Below are 21,260 nucleotides of genomic sequence, written 5' to 3'. Positions count from 1 at the left end.
TTAAGCGCCTGTTCTCATACATTGAAATTCAGTTCAGTTCAGTTTAGTTCAGCTCAGTTCAGTTTAGTTCAGCTCAGTTCAGTTCAGTTCAGTTCACCTTCTAATTTCCTTCTCTTATAAAATATTTAGTTTAATTCAGCTCAGTTCAGTCAACGAGAACGTGCCCTTAATCTGGATAATCTTTAAGTAGTCTTATTGACTTATTGTAGTATACAGACATTACAACATGGAGTTTTTTTTTTTTTTTTAACAGTGGATCTTGATCATACCTTAACCTTCACGATATTTTTTATGTACAGTATTTTCGGGCCAGACACTTAAAAGTAGAGGGGAAGGTAAGGGTTTTCCTACCCAAATACCTTCACTTGACAGGATTCAAATCACAAACCTCTAGATACGAGGTAAGACGTTACCGCATGAAGTGATTGGTATCAATATATGAAGTAATCCATAGTCCATACATAACATGAGGCCAGGACGATTCATTTTTTGTAATCTTAATTTCCTGGAAACTCAATCCTCAGACGTAAACGTATACAAGTGTAAAGCAAAACTCATTTAGCCGATATTTCAGGGAAAAAAAAAAGAAAAAAAAAAAAACTTAAATTGAGAGATTTGTTAGCAATGCAATTCAACTGTACTGATCAATTAATGGCTAAAATCTTGATTAACATGATTACGGCTGTATCGACAGCCTAATCCTTATTTAATTAAAGCAACTGGGAACAAAAATTATGCAGATAATTAGTGAAGCAACCCTGTTGTAAGTTGTGATGTTTGTAAGCTGTAATAGCATCCCTTACTTATCTAAGGAAACTACAAGGTAACCTCACCATTTATTAGCAGCAATCAACAATTAATACAATATTAGGTGCACATTTTTTAATATTAACTGCGAATAATATTGGATGATCTATTTAGTCAGCAACCTGAATAGAAAATAATATTCTCAATCTAACTAAATCTCAGGTATTTCCCACCCTTTGAAAATGACTTCTTAGAACAAGTTTTGTGTATTACAGTACAAATCAAAACTGTAATTATTGATTCGCCACTTTGCTTGCTGTATCATACATTCATACTCACCTTTACTCTGTATAGGAATAAATACTCCGTAATAAAATTAAAAAAAAAAAAAAAAAAAATTTGTAACAAAGGTTTGGCCTAGTCTTTACTTTTAAAAATTGCTTAAAATTCGTAGGTCGAATTCATATACAAAGTGCTCCGTATATACAAAGTAATTGCTTTGTATCAAGTATTTTAAGAAAACCATACGAGTACTACGTAAATACAAAGACCATGTACAAGTATTTTCTTTAAAAAAAAAAAAAGAAAGAGAAGTAAAAAAGTAGTCTGTATATGAGTGATTTAGGGAGTGATACATGAAAGTGAGATCCCTGTCACAAGAAGAAAAAAAAGGTGGGGTCAAGACTCAGGTCTAAATCTTGGTTTGACTAAACAAATTATAAAGCGTACTTAAGCTAATGTTACTTTAGTAAATCTTTTATACTCCGCAAATTTTGATAGCAAAGTGGACCGGATTTAATGCACTTTTATGTCAGTATTTTCTTGCTTCTAATTTTCTTCCTTTATAATTTTTATAAAAAAAATAAAAATATAATACAGAGCATAGTGATGGCACGCATTGACATTAGTGAAAAATGCAAAGCTGTATGAAACGTGAGAGTGTGTTTAGATTATATATACCAAACTCATTTTGCTACTCCCAACACCCATTTTCAGGAGAGAGAAAGTAAGAGCAAAAATGGGGTGTTAACACTCTTAACAGTCTCAGCCAAACCAAACCGCAAAATACATTCCCATTTGATTTCCCTCTACTACTTTCTCTCTCTAAAATCCTACCCACATTCTTGATTTTAGAGTGAGAAAAAGATGAAAACTTTGGTGTATTTGTGGGTGTTAATTGTGTTTATGAATGCTAAATGTATGCAATGCAGCGTCGGTTATGACAGGAAAGCTCTTTTAATTAATGGCCAAAGAAGAATTTTGATGTCTGGTTCTATACATTATCCCAGAAGCACTCCTGATGTATGTATTTGCTCTCTTTTTTATGTCATTTTAGTATGTAATCTTGGTTTATTCTGAATTATTATACTGTAAATTTGATATAGATGTGGGAAGATCTGATAGAGAAGGCCAAAAATGGAGGGCTGGATGTGATTGATACCTATGTCTTCTGGAATGGTCATGAGCCTTCTCCTGCCAATGTACTCCACTTTTTTAATTACTTTTTTTTATCTAATTAATTTATCACTTGTATTTATTACTCAGTGTAGTATTGTCTTATTTTGATTTTTTTTTTTTTGGTTGGACAAATTTCAGTACAATTTTGAAGGAAGATATGATTTGGTTAGATTCTTAAAGATTGTTCAGAAAGCTGGACTCTATGCTCATCTTAGACTCGGACCTTATGTCTGTGCTGAGTGGAATTTCGGGTAACTGTTTCTTACTTTTATTAATTAACCCAATGTAATTATGTGTATAGTATTTCACCAAAAAAAAAAAAAATTATGTGTATAGTGTATATAATTAAATGAAAATCTAATTAAGAATTGGATGAAAGAAAGGAAATGGGGGTAAATTTGGAATATTCTAATGGAATTGATTAAATTTTGTGGGTTTTGTAGTGGGTTTCCTGTATGGTTGAAGTATGTACCAGGAATCAGCTTCAGAACTGATAATGAACCTTTCAAGGTTGGGAATCTGAATTTTGCACTGTTGCCTTTCATTTCTCAAGTTGCCAATCTAAGTTGTGTATAAAGTAAAATAAATATTGGAATTGTTGATGGAAAATGTGGAATGGGATTATGCAGAGAGCAATGCAAGGATTCACTGAGAAAATCGTAGCCTTGCTCAAGAGTCATAATCTTTTCGAGTCTCAGGGCGGTCCAATCATTCTCGCTCAGGTAACGATTAGTGAATTAAACTCCTGAAATCGCTACTGTATGATGTGGATGTCATTGGATGCATCAAGTTTTGATAAAATTTTCGACTCGTATTTGAGATATGTTTGTTCTTTAAGATGGCTTGAATGCTCTATATTATTCACTATAATAACACCGTGTCTCTAGGTTGAGAATGAATACGGGAGACTAAGAATGAGACTTGGACAAGAAGGGAATAACTACATGAACTGGGCTGCAAACATGGTTCAGAGTATGGATACAGGGGTTCCCTGGACCATGTGCAAGGACGACGCTACTCCAGACCCTCTGGTAAGGCCTTTCTTGCATTCAGAATCATCAATTGTTGGTCTGGCTTACCACATTGTATTTTATGTTGTTTAAAGCATGTCAAATTATGTACAAGCATGATTATTTGTAAAATAACTAAGTTAACTGCTATACATTCTCATCGTGAGCTTCTGTGTGTTGCTTGCTGAGGCAGATAAACACTTGCAATGGTTTCTACTGTGATAATTTTACACCTAACAGACCATTTAAGCCCAAGCTCTGGACTGAGGCTTGGACTGGCTGGTATGGTTCTCTCTATATAATTAACTATCTTCGAATTTGAACATTTACCGTATGCTGAGAATTTGATGAGGTTATTCTCTGTTCATACCATCTTGAGCAGGTTTACCGAGTTTGGAGGACCCAAACACCAAAGACCAGTAGAAGATTTGGCCTTTTCTGTTGCTAGGTTCATACAGACAGGGGGATCCTTTGTTAACTACTACATGGTACACTTCTTTTACAGTGTTAATTTCCGATGGTCCAATGTTTTACCTATCCTCGACGAAACTTTGCTAACAAATATCATGTCAAACAGTACCATGGTGGGACGAACTTCGGGCGGACAGCTGGAGGTCCATTTATCACTACTTCTTACGACTATGATGCTCCTCTTGATGAATATGGTAAGAATTGAAAACTTTGCCATGTAGAGTAGTTTGTAAAAGACCTTCGGATATCCTACATTGTTTTGCTTATTAATATCATTATATGTACAAACTTCTAAGAAGGGGACAGGCGAATGTAAATGAAACTTCTTTTCTGCTTATAGGTTTGATCAGGCAGCCAAAATATGGTCACCTAAAGGAACTTCATAAGGCAATTAAGCTATGTGAGTCAGCACTGGTTTCGTCTGATCCTGTAGTTACTCAGTTGGGGGATCATCAACAGGTTTCAACTCCACCTACAGCATCTAGAAAACTTATTTTTTTGGTTTTATATACTGCTTATACCTTATACTGATATAAAGTAATAAAAGTATAAACCTCTATATATATTTTCAGGCTCATGTATTTTTCCCCGAAAAAGGAGGCTGTGCAGCTTTTCTAGCAAACTATGATACAGAATCTGGTGCGAGAGTTCTGTTCAATAATAAACACTACACCTTGCCTCCCTGGTCCATTAGCATTCTTCCAGATTGCAAAAATGTAGTTTTCAACACTGCAAAGGTAAGTCCACTGGAGGCTTATAAGATCCTGACAAAATGCTTTCATTCATTAGTCAACTTCCTCTATGGTGATGATTTAGAGTGAGGAGATAATTGTCTTGTTGCTCATGACTAATAGGTAGGTGAACAAACATCGCATATGGAAATGCTTCCGAGCAACACAGATATATTCCCATGGGAAAGCTATAACGAAGATGCATCAGCTCTAGATGACGGGTCAAGCTCAACAGTAACAGCTGTTGGTCTCTTAGAGCAGATAAACATGACCAGGGATAGTACCGACTATCTTTGGTACAAAACTAGGTATACATGATACGTATTACTGCCTTATTTTTATGGGCTTAATATATTCTCCAACCATAATCAAGAATTCAAACTTCAAGTTTTAATATGTCTTTTGCTTTGATTGGTGCTCTTGCAGTGTTGAAATTAATCCATCAGAGTCCTTTTTTCGTGGTGGGGAACTCCCAACGCTCATAGTACGATCTACAGGGCATGCTGTTCATGTTTTTGTAAACGGACAGCTTATAGGTACTGCATACTGCAATATGTTTTATGGAAACAGCTCTTCTGTAATAGTTTCAATTTCTTTTATCCTGATACAATCACTGACGATCACATCACTTGCAGGATCTGCCTTTGGGGAAAGGAAGAATAGAAGATTCATCTTCAGCAAAAAAGTGAATCTACAGCCAGGAACAAACAAAATTGCACTCCTGAGCATAGCCGTTGGTTTACCAGTATGCATTCTGCTTCTCATACTGTAAAGAAAAATTTGTACCTGCTACAGAATTATTTATTATTCACATACTAAAAAATAATTGTGTTTGATTGCTGAAGAATGTGGGAGGACATTTTGAGTCTTGGGAAACAGGAATCCTAGGCCCCGTTGTATTACAAGGCCTTGGTCAGGGAAAACTAGACCTATCCTGGGAGAAATGGACCTATCAGGTGATTTAGTTGTATTACGATACTTACCATTATGTTCCATTGAACTTCTTTAGTTTTTTTAGTAATGCTAACCATCTTCTTTCAGGTTGGCCTAAAGGGGGAGTCCATGAATCTAGCCTCTCCAAATGGTATATCCACGGTAGAATGGATGGACAGTAAAATAGCTGTCCAAGACCAGCAGCCATTGATGTGGCACAAGGTACAGGGATTTTTCCTTTTCTGATCATTCCAGTTCTCATTGATATTGGTGTCTTAAACTCTAATTTTAACAACTGGGAAATTGTAGGCTTACTTTGATGCACCTGAAGGAAATGAGCCATTGGCTTTGGATATGCAAAGCATGGGGAAGGGTCAAGTGTGGATCAACGGGGAAAGCATTGGAAGATATTGGACAACTTATGCTAGTGGTGAATGTAAGGGATGCAGCTATGCTGGAAGATTTGATCCTCCCAAGTGTCAAGTTGGATGTGGCAAGCCTTCCCAAAGATGGTAACCACCCAAACCAACAAAGCAAGATCCCCCTTTTCTCCTTAATTATTTTGGAGGCAGGATCTTTAAGAACATAATCTAACACGAGATTAACAATGCTATGTATAAAAATTTGATTTTGCAGGTATCACGTGCCTCGATCCTGGTTAAAACCAACAAGAAATCTGATCGTTCTCTTTGAGGAAACAGGTGGAGATCCAAGCAAAATTACCCTTATGAAGAGATCAATGAACACAATTTGCGCTCAAGTCTCTGAGACTCATCGAACCGTTAAAAGCTTTCAGATTGAAAGTTATGATAAAACACAAGAATTTTACATACCCAAAATCCATTTGCATTGTGCTCCCAGCCAGTACATTTCATCTATCACATTTGCAAGCTTCGGAACTCCTCTTGGAACTTGTGGGAGATTTATGAAAGGTTCTTGCCATGCTTCCACCTCATATGCAGTCTTAGAAAAGGTACTGAGAAAAGAAGTATATTTCTTAGGGTTTGATGCCATCAAATTACTCTATTCATGTGTTAAGATATTTGCTTTTCAATTTCTCACAGAAATGCAAAGGGAAGCAAAGTTGTGCAGTAACGGTAACAAACAGCAATTTTGGAAACGATCCTTGTCCAAATGTGTTGAAGCGACTATCAGTTCAAGCAATCTGTGCTTCCACGGATTTTACAACATCTAACCAAACAAGTATACACTATTGATCACCATGCATGATAGTTTCGACAGAACATACCAGTGAGGAATGAACATTAGTCTCGGAATGTAAGTTTATTAGATAGGCTCAAAGTGTAACTGTTTAGAGTTAGATTTTAGACCGTGCTAATCAAAGGGCATTTGGGCGGTTAAATTTAGTTTTAATAGTTTGTTTGGTATCCATTCCGTAATTGTAAATTTAGTTTTGTTTAGGTTTAGCAAGTTTGATAATTTTGTGGTTCTAGTCTTCTAGCCCCTGGCCATTAAACAGAGGCTGGGAGAGATTATGGTGTGAATTTTATTCTTTTTTTATCTTTTTTCTTTTGAGAATGACTTATAGAAGTAAAGGGTTTTGTGTGATTAGTTTTGTTTTTTTGGGAGGTAAGGTAACCACCTCCTCTTCAATTCACATTCACGTTTTCAGAAGTTATGTAAAAAGTTGACACAATTGTTGTTGAAACAATAAAAGCTTTGGCTTTCCATTTTTGCTTTGACAATGAACTACACAGTCTATTGAACACTGTCTCTAGCTACACAAATTTATTAGAGCCTTAAAGGTAAAACTGCAAATATCTTTCACTCCTCAATTCTGCCATTAATGGAGATTTATACAAGGTGATATAAGCAGGGCAGGGCTGGCTACGAACAATAATGAACCAACAACAATTTTTCCGTGAATTGATAAAATTCAAAAATCAAAATGAAATCATAGAGAAACTTTTTTAAATGGATAATATACGTAGTACTTCTTTTTCAAAAAAAAACAAAAAAAAAAACACTACTTATAATAAGAATTAATCTTTGGATCAAGTTATGTTACTTCCTTATTCCTGTAAAATGGATCTTTAGACCAGCAAATTACATAAGGTTGGAGTTTAATAACTTCATTGATAAAACTAAGTAATGACCAAGTTTTTGGTAAACTCTTACTATACAAACAGGCCCTTTGAGACTTAAGATTATGAGTACGAATCCTGTCTTCAAAGTTCAAACTGCTAAATAGTACTCCATATAAACATACAATTTTTGTCATCAAATAGGCTCATTAAAAATAACAACCATTAATATCTGAAATTTGAGAGCAAGGTCCAAAGCTAGTTCAAAGAGCAGCAACACATTATTAAGATGTACTATGTATAAATTGTATATTGTATGACAAACAGAAAAAACCAGCAGTTCCTGAAACCAGCATAACTACTTTATGATAAGGTCTGCTGTTTCATACCAATTACGCAAATACGTAGTAAAAGATAGAAACCCCAACATACAATATTTCAACCAAGTAAGCAGTAGAAACATGCTTTGCTATAGTTGCCTCCAGCTCTTCCTTCTTTGCACCCACGACCGTATCAATAATCTTGCCTTCTCGCAGGAACTTGAACGTTGGCATTGCCTCAATAGCCCAATCACTTGCAACTTGCTGTTGAATACGCAAAATCAAAACTTAATGGAAGATATACTAGGAACAAAAAAATGCAACTTTGAAGGAAAATAGGAGTTTCATTCAAACCTTTAACTCATCCACATCCACCTTAACAAATATGACTTGGGGAAGCTTCTTAGCAAGCTCAGCCAGGAAAGGTGCAATTAAACGGCAAGGTGGACACCATGAAGCAGTGAAATCAACAACCATCTGCGCATTTAAAAACTCATATATGATAAGCACATGTCATTAACATCCAAATTCTTTCAAAAGCCTGAAAAAAATGCAAGCAGAGAGGAAACAAACAAAAATCAAAGAGAGATAAATCCTGCCCAACAGCCCAACTAGAGTAGTAGGACTGTAGGAGAGCTCACAAGAACCCCCATCATTTGAACTTCCACCAGCATTGGTTATTCCTTTATGGAGAGAAAGAAAGCAATTCATTCAGGTGCTCGCTTTTGAGCTACACGTGAAAGAATATTTATAGCTCCTATCTTCATCTTTGGGTTAAATAGTATTCACTCCCTCAACATTTGAACAATTAGGAAGTACCAAATTAGAGTCTAGATTTCCAAGAGTAATGGAAATTATTTTGCCTAATGATTTTTGTTTCCTTTGATCAATTAATAAAGAAAGCGGAAGGGGAATCCATTAAAGTATGACCTCAAATTGATATCCTATCCAAATACACCAACAGAGAATGAAAACAAAGTAAAAAATGCTCTTGATTGGTCTGTCTCATTTTACTAGAAAGCATTGAATAAGAAAGAGCAGGGAAGATATACTCATATATCCTTCTAAATGGGGGATATTGATAATATTACTCACAACTCTTACCAATTAAATCAACTAAAGACACATGCACCTTGTCTCATCACCTAAATTACATTATCACAATACAAGGTAAGAGAGACCATTACCAACCCTAAGGGCCTAAGAGAAACCTTGGAGGAGTAGCACATGCAAGGGGTAATTGGGGATAAATTACATACTGAGGTGGTGGCAGATGGGATGAGGTAGATATTGTGTTAAAATCGTGAAGGGGGAAATACTCTTGTTTTGGGGATACGAACTATCCTATGTCCCTACTAATATACTATCACTTCTTTGCAAAACACTTTTAAATCCATCTACCAACACTTTACCCTTTTCATCTTCTTTGTTTGGCTCCTTATTACCCTTTATAAAAGCATGCCCGAAAGTTGAATGAAACATAGCAATGCATAAGGGCAAATTATCTACCATGGTCATTATAAAAAATAAAAAAACTATAAGCACACAAGTGCACAACCCAATATTGACACTATACATATGCTCCAATAAACACGAAGTTAAAAGAAAACATAAAATATCATTATTGTGAACGTGAACTAAAACGACAACCCCAAAGCATAATGCGCGCTTATAAGGGCTAAAACAAAAGAAATTGGGGAACTTGAGAAGCAATGGAAAAAGGTAAATAACTCGAAAATCAAATGCAAGAATATACAGGAAAATAATCATGAGTATATATTAACTTACACAAGTAAAAGAACATACCTTTGAGATGAGTTCAAATCCCAAGAACAAGTATAATCTCCACTCATACAAGAATACAAAGTTTATTGTATTATAGAAATGTTTTAATTAATTAAAATAAAAAGAATATACTATAGGAACATACCGATTCTAAGTGTAAAAGTTGTTTCGAAAACTGAGTACTCATCCATCTAATTTTATGAATTAAAACATCAAACATAATCATTTGTAGCATAAAAATCAGTTGCAACAAACTCATAATTTCCGTTAAGAAATACTTCCTACTATCTACTACTTCGTAAGAGTGTAAGAGTAGTCGTTATCCTTTTTTTCCTGAAATTGGTTTTGCTGGATCCAAGAGCAAAATAAATATCTTCATCAATTCCTGCTAATGGATTTGAATTATTTTCTGTTATGTGTTTTATGTTGAGTTGTTTTTGTAGTGAGAAAGAAGACAACCTCATGTTGTTTTCGCGCGCATTTTGTTTGTGGGGGTTGTCATTTTAGACCAATTAATGTAATTTAATCAGCAAATTTAATATTCTCAGGATTGGATTATCCGAGTAAAGACAAAACAATTAAGAAATATTTAAATCATCTAGTCCTTTGTATACTATGTAGAAAGAAAACCCTAATAACAAAATGTATAAATGCAAATTAAATAAATAAATAAATAAATGAATCGAGATTACAAAAAACAAGATCGAAGAAGAAATATATCGATGTTAATAGTTGGTATGTACAATTGAAGAATGATGTTACAAATGGAAAAGAACTATTTTTTGGAGGAAAAAAGAAAATAATTCAACAACATAGAGATTAAAATAAGAAGAACAGCAAAAGAAATAAGTAAAAAGATGATCCGTACGAGTTTTTTGGAATCATTGGCCTTGGCGAGCTGATCTTCCCATGCCTCCGTGCTGTGACAGCTCATTACTTGTCCTTCGTCGCCCATCTCTCTCTCTTCTCTTCTTTCTCTTTCTCTTTCTTTTTCTCTCTGCAACACAATATTATTATGGAACTCTGCCATCATTCTGATTTATGCACACTAAAATAATCCAAAAACAAATATTAGTTGGATCGAGCGGCTTAGCGTTAAACAGGTGTTTTTTTCCTATAAAAAAGCTTTTGATTTTTGCGCGGGGTTGTTATTTAACGCCCACAAATTACTCAAAACGCCCGTAAAATTACAAAATAATTACGATATTACCCTTGACTCTATTTCTTACCCTCTTCAACTCTATTTCTTATCTTCCATCCCTTTCATAACTCTAACTCTCAAAATCGAGCTAAAGTAAACTCTACCACCACCGAACACCGCCACGGTTACCACCATCAACACCACCGCCAGTACCACCAACACCCAACACCACTACCACCACTACCACCACCACCACCACCAGCACCACCACTATCGCCACCCGGTTACATGTCGGAGGCGGAAAGCAGGGTGTCCACCCCGCCGGACCCACTTGGTGAGGTAAATTTTTAATTTTTGTCGCCGAAAATGTACAAAACCGTCCGAAAAAACCGGTTTGACCATGGTCAAAACGCCCAGGAAAAGCGGTTTGACCATGGTCAAACCGCCTAGGACAACCGGTTTTACGGTGGTCAAAACGGGTTTTCTAGGCGGTTTGACCATGGTCAAACCGCTTTTTCTGGGCGTTTTGACCATGGTCAAACCGCTTTTTCTGGGCGTTTTGACCATGGTCAAACCGCTTTTCCTGGGCGTTTTGACCATGGTCAAACCGGTTTTCTCGGGCGGTTTTGTACTTTTTTTTTAAAAAAAAAATCTTTGCTTTAATTACTATTATTATTATTATTATTATTATTTCTATTATTATTATTTCTATTATTATTATTTCTATTATTATTATTATTACTATTATTATTATTATTTCTATTATTATTATTTCTATTATTATTATTATTATTTCTATTATTATTATTATTATTATTATTATTATTATTATTGTTATTATTTCTACTACTATTATTGTTATTTTTATGATAAGTAGAATTAAGTTGTGATCATTGTTGTGATTATTATGTTTTTTATTTCCATTATTATCATGGTTATTATGCTAAATTTCATGTTATTTCTTTGTTTAGGCGTCATTGCCGGATTATGGGGGTGATGGAGTTGACTACAGTGCAGTCTTTATAACGTCAACGATGTTCCCAACTTTTGAAGAGGCCTTTGAATGGGCTCAAAACATCTCTATTGGTTGCGGCTTTTTCCTTACAAAGTCTTCGTATAAGACACAACGAGATGGTCGACCGGTCAAGTATCTGAAGTGCGATCGTGCCCATAGAAATACAGCCGAAGACAGGGATATGGAGAATGCTGTACGAAAAAACACAAAAAGAAAGGGTATCAAATGTCCTTTTCGGATCAAGATCACATGTGTGGTAGATGATCTTGGGTGGCAAATAATTCCTGTATCTGGTTTGCATGGCATGCACAACCACCCTATGATGGTTTATCGAGAGGGTCATCGACAAGTGAGTGGTTTAAGTCTGGCTGCGAATCAATTGGTTCGACAAATGAGTTCAGCATGTGCAAAACCTAGTAACATAATGACAGCTGTGAAAGATGCGTATCCCAATGAGAACCCTAACATGAGGCACATCTACAATTTCAGAAGTCGTTTAAGGGTTGATGATAGTGAAGGGAGAGATGTCGTAAACCAGTTCCTTCACTTGGCCAACGAGCACAAGTACGTTAGTTGGGTAGCTGCTGACCCCGACACACGTGTTGTCACCCATGCCTTTATGGCACATCCAGAGATGGCGAATATGTTGCGGACTTATCCACATGTCATAGGGATGGATTCCACATACAAGACAAACAGGTACAACATGGCGTTCTTCGAGATTGTTGGGGTCACACCGACAAACCAAAACTTTTTGATCGGGTATGCTTTAATGAAGACAGAGTCTTATGAGAGTTACAAGTGGGTGTTGGAGAAATTGAAGCTGTATATGGGTTTTGAAGTGACTCCTACTGCGATTCTAACTGATCGAGAGTTGGGACTGTTGAAGGCGGTGAAAGAGGTATTCCCAGACACAGCTCACTTGTTATGTAGATGGCATATCAACAAAGATGTGTTGGCCAAGGTATACCATTTGTGTAAGAAAGATATGGTGTTAGCTGAGAAATTTAGAAATGGGAGGTGGTCAAAACTCATGAATGCAACAACTGAGGCTGAGTATGAATTTGAGTTGCGTCAAATGAGGGATACTTGGGGAAGATCATGGCGTACCGTTGTGGATTATGTGGAAAAAACTTGGCTTGTACACAAGGAGAAGTTTATCCTGGCATGGACGAATCAGGTGTTGCACTTTGGCAACGTGAACACGTGAAGGGTAGAGAGCCAACATTCTGTGCTTAAACAATGGCTCGGTAGTTCCAGAGGGTCGTTGGATTCAATATTCAGTCGTGTGCACCGCGCCACAGAGGGTCTACTTATTGGAATTCGTCATCATTTGGAGGACTCCAGACGACGAATTGGAGTGGAGTATAGGGGCATGCCGTTGCACAATCTCAGTGGCCATATGTCCTTCCACGGTCTCAAAATTCTGAAGCAGGAGGTGACCAGGATGAGAGAGTTATCTGATGATGTGTACGAGCGATGTGGTTGTACGTTGTTGATGACACACGACCTACCATGTGCTTGTACCATATATACCTCGATTCAGGGTGGCACGGGTTTATATTTGGATCAGGTCCATCCTTTTTGGAAGACTCTCGTCATTGGGGATGGTGTAGGCATTCATACTTTTGCTGATGAGTCGGAACAGGACACTGCGCAATTTAGATCCCTAGTTGATGAGGTTCTACAACGCGACCCCGGTTTTGTGCGGAGTGTGAACCGAGTGTTGTTTGCGGAGCTTCACCCTGAAGAAGGAGATTACGAAGAACCTGAGATAAACGAGACAACCAGGGGTCGACCACAAGGCCAGCAGTGGTCCTTGTCTACTAGACGGGATGCAAGTGGGTTCGAGCACATTCCGAGCAGTCGTAGTCGTGGTCGTGCTCGTGGGTGAAGTCGTGGTAGAAGCAGGGGTCGTTCTACATCCAACTCCGGTCGTGGAATATCAAATGAATCTGTAAACATGAGGACGTCACCTGGTATAAATTGTTATTATTATTAATATTTTTGTACATTACGTAATGAATGGCGAATATGTAATTAATGCGTTGATGATGTATTTACAGGTAATCAGATGAACATCGACGAGTTTTTGTACGTCGATTGGTTTCCAAATGTCATGTTGCCGTATTTGGAAGGATGGGTAGACCCTATCGGTGATGGCAACTGCGGATTTCGTTGTGTTGCAGAATTCTTTTGGGGTAACCAGGAGGAATGGATATTGGCCAGGACTGTGATTGCGAATGAGATAACCAGGCATCCTAATGTCTACTCGTACATTTACGGTGATCAATTGGAAAATGAGGTTCGTCGTATCACGTGGACTGGTGGTAGGTGCACAGGCGACCATTGGATGGCAGTGTTTCAAGACTTGTTCCCGATTGCAAATCTGTTCAACGCTGTCATTATGCTATTCGGTACAGGCATAAATGGTGTAGGTGTGTATCCATGCATCACTGTGTTACCGTGGAGTGCCCCGTCCACTTCCACGGGCCCGAGTAGGGAGCTTGCACTACTAACGGTGGGGAACTATCACTACGTGCGGTTGCAAATGTCTCCTAATTTCCCTGTTCCCCCAATAGCCGGATTTTGGTATGACGTTCGTGAATTTAGCGTCCAAGATTGGGACCTACGATATGCAAGTAGGATAGCAACATGGCATAATATTAATAGAAATTCTACTTGTAATTAAAAACGCAATTTAAATTCCAGTTCTAATTAGTTTTTAATTACAATTTTAGTTATAATTAAAAATTACATTAAATTCTATTACATTCTCATCATTGCATCCCACGCCGCAATAAGCTCCTGGGCCTCAACCACTGTTGGGGTGACCTCACCGCCCGTGTCTGCAATGAATCGCCGAATCACATGCATGGAACGACCCATCCACTGCACAATACAAAGCAAATAATCATAACGTATAATATTTTGTACAATAATAAAATAATACAATGATACACTTCATAAAATACTTACTTAATCAGTGTTCGTCCTCTCTGGAACTGTCGGAGGGGCTAGTTCCGCAGTATCGCAGATAAGCCGAGGATGGGAGTACGTAAAAAACCATGGCAAATAGTCAGGTGAGCATGTGGGAATCTCATCTAGTAGAGGTGGATGGACATGCAAGCTGAGACAGCAGCTCCCAGGACCGAACTTCTTCCATAAGACCTGACCCCGAAAAGTGACGCTGTACGACCGGACATTAGCAGGTCTATACGCCTCGTCAGGGACAAAACCAGGGAGCGGTATCCCCTGCACGTGACCAAGTTGCCGTAAGACCCTGTCTGGGTTATACGGCTCGACGATGTCCCGACACTGTATACAGCCCATGTAAGTGGTCCTCGGGACGTCCTAAATATAATATATATAGAAATATAAATGCAATTACTTTTTTTTATCTAATTTCCTAAATATAATGCTATTAATATATAAACTAAAATTTACCAAATATATTAATTAAACTCAACGTAAAATATAAAACTATATTAGTTGATTATCTAAACATACACCTAATTATTTTAAAATTCAAATACACAAATACATTATTTTATTTCTAAACATAAATTTAATAAAGCTACACATATAAAAAAACAAACATATACAATATCATTTTTTTCCTAAACATATAATTAATAAAGCTAAACATATACGAACATATTATTTAATTTCTTATACATAAAACGTGAACTTAAATTAAACAAATATATATAATTAATATTTTTTTAAATTATACATAAAACGTGAACTTCAAATAAATATTTTTTTTTTACTAAACAAATATTAAAATTAAACTAAACAATTAATAAACAAATATATTATTAGTATAAATTTAAATTTAAAAAAAATAATAATTTAAATTCCAGTGCTCAAACCGCTCAAGATATTCGGTTTGACCATGGTCAAGCCGCCCAGTGAAAACGGTTGACCGTGGCCAAACCGGATTTCCTGGGCGGTTTGACCATGGTCAAAACGCCCATGAAATCCGTTTCGACCACGGTCAAACCGCCCAGGGAATCCGGTTTGGCCATGGTCAAACCGTTTTCACTGGGCGGTTTACCGTGGTCAAACTGGATATCTTGAGCGATTTGACCATGGTTAAACCGCCTATTTTGGGCGATTCGGTCAAGCGTTAAAAAAAAACGAACCTGCTCCTCCGGCACGCCGTCTTCCTCCCTCGACCGTCCGACGTTCTTCGTCCTCGGCATCTTGGCGGTTCTCCGGTGGTGTTTTTGGGTGCTTGTGGTGGTGGTGGTAAGGGGGTTGGGTGTTGGTGAAAGTGGTGGTGGTTTTTTGTTTTTTTGGTTTGAAGGGAGTTGAAGAGAATGGTTTAGGGTAGAGTGGTTCAAGGGTAGAGTGGTAATTTCGTTGTAATTTTGCGGGTGTTTTGAGTAATTTGCGGGCGTCAAATAGCAGTTCACTTTTTGCCAGATTTCTCATCCCCAATTTGGTACGAGTAAACTTCTAAGGAAAAAGTTACTCTACTACGTACTCGTAATTTATTGTACGCCATAATTAATTGTAGTGCACCGGGTGTATTTAACAAATTCCACCATAACCATCATTTGGGAAGTGTAATAGAAACATTTTTACTCCGTATGTCTTTATTTTTTCAACAGTTTTTTTTTATTTTTATTTTGACAAACTCTGTATGTCTTAATAATGGATCTTCATCGGATCCAATTCTTGTTTTTCTCTGTAAATATTATCCAACTTCACAACTAGAAGGTGCTCATTCTCGATACCATGGGAATGAGTCAATGAACATTGATTTCTCATACAAATTTATATACAATTCCATTCTAATCCAGAAGAGATAATAGACAGGTGATGGCCATGCCCCGTATATGGGTACATGCGCATAATTGCACAACTCTGTGGAAGTCAATCTCTCTTTCGAATGTTTCAATAATAGTAGTATGAAGCTACTTCGTATAAGGTGTATGCACAAGGTTTTCTTGCCCTAGGGAATTAAAATACACGTAAATCAGCAGTAGTATGAATTGGAATGTCTTTCTTTCACACACAGTTCTCACATAGCATTAACTAGTGAAAAATTTTCCTCAATGACATGGTCGTTTCTGTAAATTTAACAATATAAACAAGAACTTGACAGAATGTTCAGGTACAAAAATACAAGTATTAAGTTTCACAACTGGATTAAAGCCTTAAAACAATATGATCCAATAAAAAACCAACCAACAAGGATAATCATAAACATAGCCCAAAATTTCAGAAAAGACCAGCCTCCAAGAACAAGACCCAAAGGAAATACAATAAGAAAGGGCAAGTAAGATTTTATGATGGAACCTCTGTCCACCCACCGACCTTTCAAGAGAATCAGTACTGCAAGACTAACCACATTCCACCTGCCACCATTGAAACCTAGGCGGTTTAGATTGTTTGCCACAAAAGAGTGACAGTTGCAAGTCAAGATATTGTACGAATGGTGTTGGAATTCTAGTGTGCTTTTTCGAAGTGCATCATCCCAAGTAAAAATCTCTCCCTCAGATTCATTTGGATCCTGTGGATCTCCATTTCTACGGGAAGCCAAGAAGGAAATTGCACGGCATAGCTGAATAAAATTTAAAACAATCAGTACATGTGTAACTTTATTATCATAAGTAATATATGTAGAAAACTTTGAGTAGTATTAGTAAATAAGATTCCAAGTTAAGTAAATTATGCAGATGGTCCATCCAGATTCACTCACCAAGCTAGCACTAATAATTAAGTATAACATAATGTGTATAAGGATGGCCTCCCATTGGCAGGCAAGGCAAATCACCAAATAGATGTATATTAGATACATTTTTCAAGATCTCCTTAAACTATCATGTACTGCAATTCTGCATACAATGCTCATAGAGTCCTAGCCTCATATTTGAGGCATATACCCTGTATGGCAAGAAAATCAACTCCAGAGCTTGGTAAGTGATGCAGCAAGCTAGCAATTACAAGAGAAAGAGATTTAGGTTTGCCCCTATCCTCTTCTAATTTATCAAAATAGGCATGAAGTTGTATATAACTTTGGTTCGTGATTTTGGCCTGAATGTAGTTTGTTACTACTTACTAGTTTCTGCTTCACTAGTAAATGCTAATAAGTTAATTTGTTGGAGGCAGCAACTGTTTTAAATTAATTTTTTTTCAAAAAGGCGAGATTATGTTTGTAAGAGGCTAAGAGCATACCTTTGCATCTATCTGTAGGTATCGAGTCACTGAGCCGAAGGAAAAGTTGTCGACACATACATAGTTGGGGCCTGCAAAGTCCAAAATTACGCCATCCTCTCTGCAAATGCCAATATGACCAATAAAAGGAATCAACCATGAAATAACAGGAAGAGGCGTCCATACGATACAGAAAGGAAATCGAGCTCGTTTAGGGTCAATTTGTATGGCCTGTGAAGAACTTTCACAAATCATTTGCTGTCCTTCTGTGTCCATAATTGTGGCCATTGAAAAAAAGCTGTATAAAAATTATGAAAACTTGTCATCGTATGCTGACTACATTCTTCATCATTGTAAGAAAATCAAAAAGGTCAAACAATCCAAAGGTAATATTTCTATATGATACCAAAGGAGGAGTCATATACAGCAGTAATTAAGCAAGCTTCCCAGGATACTAAATGAAAAGGTAATTAAGGGTTAACAACTTAACACCAATATCCATAACTCAGAGTATAAACTCCAGTGCAAGTTAAAATCACTGCAATGACTCAAGATTCTGTCAGGAGAAAAAAATACCTATACAAGATTTTCCTTCTGGCTCCAAGAAGTTCTCCATCAGTCCCAACATTAAGTTCCAATTTACCTTACTGAAATGTCACAAAATACTCTTCCCATTCTGCATACAGGGATCTTTCTCTTCACTTAAGATAAATGTTGGACCCAGTCCTACCTATCTTCCAGTTTTCTTTTTCTATAATAATTGTTCCATAAGTGAATAGGGAGCATAATAGTCTAATAGACATAGGAAATAGTTAATTTCAATGACATAGCGCTGCTCCGCAAGGCAGTCACATGCATATTCAAGGACATTTAACTACCGAGATTGATAAGGCATACTGCATAAGCTAGCCTAAGCTTTGTTCAGAAAGAAGGCAGGTCCTTTACTCCTTTCCACGAGAAAATCAACAATCACATCAGTTGGCTTCCAACAGAGTCAATTTTTGTTGAAATATATTTTTGGGTTCTTTTCCCATACATGCCTATAAGCTAGCCCCACATAAAGATAATCTTAGTGAGTTAGTAGTGTAATTTATTATGTAAGAACCTAATATCATTATATTGAGAATACATCCAATCTACCACTTTTATGTAATCTCGTCTGTCACAAACAAAATTATCCCCATTTGTCACAAACAAAATTAAAGTTTCTCATGTTCATTCAGTACACATTTTATTATTTTAATATATCCCCATTTGTATGCTCAATTATGATGGATTGAGTGAAAAAAAACAGCAGCTACGTAGTTATTTTATTTCAGGTAGAGAAAAGAATAACTAGAACAGCTGGCAAAAAGGATATACACCAGGAAATCCCCCCCCCCTCCCCAAATTGCATCAGCAGAACTGTAGAAGTTACCTCACAGGAAATGCAAGGTACAAGAACTTAATACTCATACGTTTCGACTCCTGTTCTATCTTTTGTGCACTAGAGCAGCTTCTCCTATCATGCTCAATTGCTCAAGAGATATACAACTCCTGTTTTTCCTTATGATAAACTTGGTAAGCATTAGAAAGGGGAGAAAAAGGTACAGCTACCATACATATACACAGCAATAGTGTGTTTAGATGATAGAATTTGAAGGCAGAGGAAGAGGAGCAAGAGTAAGGTGTTTAAATTTTCTTTAATGGAAAAAGGGATGGGAAAGAATTGGAAGATCCATTTTCCTTCCCTTTAAAATACCAAATTCTTCCACTATCAGAAATATTTGGAAGGAAAAACGAAGCACACTCGTTCCATCTCCACTCCTCCCCTCACAAGCATAGTGTAGGTCCTATTATGAGAAACATCTATCTAATCCCACAGGCCGCAAACTATGTAATCTCTACAGCGGAAGGCCGAAACAAATAGGAACAAGCTAATTAACAAATTGAGCTACAGAGGAAATCGACCCGTCAAATGAAGCATCAACGTCTGCCTCAATCTATATTAGTTCATACCTTGCAAAGACTTTTTGAACCAAAATTTCAGACTCCAGAGTCATTCGAGTCTATCCTGGGTTCTAACATTGAAATTAAAATTTCCTTTTCAACAATTTCACTGTTCTATTCCCCGAATTACGTAGTATTTCATTATCAAAGTTCAACTATAGAACTCATAGTTGATCGATAGCTGCATATAGTGGGATAATGATGATAAAGATTAAAGATATGTCATACAAATGAAATGCATCTAAGAGAAGGTGACTTAATTGGACAAAGGAGTAAATCATCAGGTCGAAGGAAACCCTAATTTTGAAATTTAAGCAATTGAATTAATATCATGAGTTAATTAAGAAGAAGGTTAAAGAACACAACAAAGAATAAGTTACCTTGAGTCCGTGACGAAGCTGATGGCCTTGCCGCTGCTGACTTTGACGGAGACACCCACACTTTAATGGGAGGAAAAATGCTTGGCTGCTGATACTGCCCTCCTTTTTATTTTGGTGGGGTGGGGGATGTGGGGGAGCCTCCGTTGAATGGTTGATCTTATTGACAAACATTTTTTTGTTTTTTTTTTTTTTTGAAAGGTATTGACAAACATTTTATGATTATCTAATGGCAAATTTGTAATTTTGAAGAGGCATGGCAAATTTGTAATTTTGGAGGGCTGTGGCAAATTTGTGTTGTTTACCTAGACTAGGACTAATGTGCTGGGATGGAGTTTTACCTCGACGAGAAAAGTCTATAATCCACATTTTTTTAGGAAATTTCGAGATTTCGGAGCCCGATGGTAAAAAGTGTTGAGACCTTAGGAGATATATCTCGGGGTCATATGATGCCGTTTGAAACCATATATGATCATTATATGTTGTCATAAACGTACGTGGTATACTTGAGTTTACAAAATCAATGCAAGTTGTGAACGGGTAAAATGACCGTTTAAGGGCATATTGAATGGTTCCACCGATCCAATTGGACACCCGGAGGGTTTTAAGGACCACGGTAAACATCTCGGCAATTTTTGTTTCCGGGCGAAAAAATGTCTAAAAATTACAAAATTGAAGACTATAATAATCCACGCTTTTTGAGGAAAATTTGGGGTTTTGGGGCCCGATGGTAAAAAACCTTGAAACCCTAAGGGATACATCTCGGGGTTATATAATGCCGTTTGAAACCATATATGATCATTAGAAGTTGTCATAAATATCCGTGGTAGACTTGAGTTTAAGAAATCGTTGCAAGTTGTGAACGGGTAAAATGATCATTTAAGGGCATATTGGATGATTCTACCGGCCCATTTGGACTATTGGAGGGTATTAAGGACCATGGTTAACATCTCGGTAATTTTTATTTACGGGCAAAAAAAGGTCAAAAAATTACAAAATTGAAAGCTATAATCCACATTTTTTGAGGAAATTTTGAGGTTTCGGGGCACGGTGGCGAAAAGCCTTGAATC

The 21,260-nt window shown here is 36.9% G+C and overlaps 5 protein-coding genes across 6 annotated transcripts; 3 read left to right on the top strand and 2 right to left on the bottom strand.

Annotated features, from left to right (window-relative positions):
• Positions 1-1,765: 1,765 nt before the first annotated feature.
• Positions 1,766-6,865, top strand: LOC145600987 (beta-galactosidase 3-like). 2 transcript variants are annotated; one of them, XM_081656881.1, is made up of 19 exons: positions 1,766-2,049; positions 2,133-2,228; positions 2,344-2,456; positions 2,649-2,715; positions 2,835-2,927; positions 3,093-3,236; positions 3,409-3,497; positions 3,598-3,703; positions 3,793-3,880; positions 4,027-4,145; positions 4,259-4,423; positions 4,541-4,725; positions 4,844-4,953; positions 5,053-5,162; positions 5,263-5,373; positions 5,459-5,572; positions 5,660-5,862; positions 5,987-6,323; positions 6,415-6,865. In XM_081656881.1, the coding sequence occupies exons 1-19, from the start codon at positions 1,894-1,896 to the stop codon at positions 6,565-6,567; spliced, it is 2,559 nt and encodes an 852-aa protein (XP_081513007.1). In that variant the 5' UTR covers positions 1,766-1,893; the 3' UTR covers positions 6,568-6,865. The 2 variants fall into 2 exon arrangements, with proteins under 2 accessions (XP_081513007.1, XP_081513006.1); XM_081656880.1 differs by having other exon boundaries at positions 4,844-5,162.
• A 739-nt stretch (positions 6,866-7,604) lies between these two features.
• Positions 7,605-10,531, bottom strand: LOC145601888 (thioredoxin H1-like). Its single transcript, XM_081657971.1, has 3 exons — positions 10,369-10,531; positions 8,070-8,192; positions 7,605-7,979 (listed from the first exon to the last, which is right to left on the bottom strand). The coding sequence occupies exons 1-3, from the start codon at positions 10,528-10,530 to the stop codon at positions 7,788-7,790; spliced, it is 477 nt and encodes a 158-aa protein (XP_081514097.1). The 5' UTR covers position 10,531; the 3' UTR covers positions 7,605-7,787.
• Positions 10,532-11,837: 1,306 nt separating this feature from the next.
• Positions 11,838-12,866, top strand: LOC145602564 (protein FAR1-RELATED SEQUENCE 5-like). Its single transcript, XM_081658752.1, has one exon. The coding sequence runs from the start codon at positions 11,838-11,840 to the stop codon at positions 12,864-12,866; it is 1,029 nt and encodes a 342-aa protein (XP_081514878.1).
• Positions 12,867-13,619: 753 nt separating this feature from the next.
• On the top strand, positions 13,620-14,348 carry LOC145602562 (uncharacterized). Its single transcript, XM_081658750.1, has 2 exons — positions 13,620-13,635; positions 13,723-14,348. Exons 1-2 carry the CDS (start codon positions 13,620-13,622, stop codon positions 14,346-14,348), a joined length of 642 nt encoding a protein of 213 aa, XP_081514876.1.
• A 2,307-nt stretch (positions 14,349-16,655) lies between these two features.
• Positions 16,656-20,338, bottom strand: LOC145601352 (protein RTE1-HOMOLOG-like). Its single transcript, XM_081657357.1, has 3 exons — positions 20,194-20,338; positions 17,846-18,122; positions 16,656-17,231 (listed from the first exon to the last, which is right to left on the bottom strand). The coding sequence occupies exons 2-3, from the start codon at positions 18,110-18,112 to the stop codon at positions 16,806-16,808; spliced, it is 693 nt and encodes a 230-aa protein (XP_081513483.1). The 5' UTR covers positions 18,113-18,122; positions 20,194-20,338; the 3' UTR covers positions 16,656-16,805.
• Between the last annotated feature and the right edge of the window lie 922 nt (positions 20,339-21,260).

Source organism: Chenopodium album, chromosome 21 (genome assembly GCF_948465745.1).
Source record: "Chenopodium album chromosome 21, dcCheAlbu1.1, whole genome shotgun sequence".
In the NCBI taxonomy this organism is placed as follows: domain Eukaryota; kingdom Viridiplantae; phylum Streptophyta; class Magnoliopsida; order Caryophyllales; family Amaranthaceae; genus Chenopodium; species Chenopodium album.
The sequence above is the reverse complement of the archived record's forward strand: the minus strand, read 5'-3'. Positions and strand labels throughout refer to the sequence as shown.

Bases quoted from the DNA above. Each gene is read 5' to 3' on its own strand.
- LOC145600987 (XM_081656880.1), top strand. From the start codon at position 1,894: ATGAAAACTTTGGTGTATTTGTGGGTGTTAATTGTGTTTATGAATGCT. The intron at 2,050-2,132 runs GTATGTATTTGC...AATTTGATATAG, and splicing joins ATCCCAGAAGCACTCCTGAT to ATGTGGGAAGATCTGATAGA. The intron at 2,457-2,648 runs GTAACTGTTTCT...TGGGTTTTGTAG, and splicing joins TGTGCTGAGTGGAATTTCGG to TGGGTTTCCTGTATGGTTGA.
- LOC145601888 (XM_081657971.1), bottom strand. From the start codon at position 10,530: ATGGCAGAGTTCCATAATAATATTGTGTTGCAGAGAGAAAAAGAAAGA. The intron at 8,193-10,368 runs GTACGGATCATC...TTAAATGCGCAG, and splicing joins CCAATGATTCCAAAAAACTC to ATGGTTGTTGATTTCACTGC. The intron at 7,980-8,069 runs GTTTGAATGAAA...CGTATTCAACAG, and splicing joins TGGATGTGGATGAGTTAAAG to CAAGTTGCAAGTGATTGGGC.
- LOC145602564 (XM_081658752.1), top strand. From the start codon at position 11,838: ATGGAGAATGCTGTACGAAAAAACACAAAAAGAAAGGGTATCAAATGT.
- LOC145601352 (XM_081657357.1), bottom strand. From the start codon at position 18,112: ATGGCCACAATTATGGACACAGAAGGACAGCAAATGATTTGTGAAAGT. The intron at 17,232-17,845 runs GTATGCTCTTAG...AATTTTATTCAG, and splicing joins ACCTACAGATAGATGCAAAG to CTATGCCGTGCAATTTCCTT.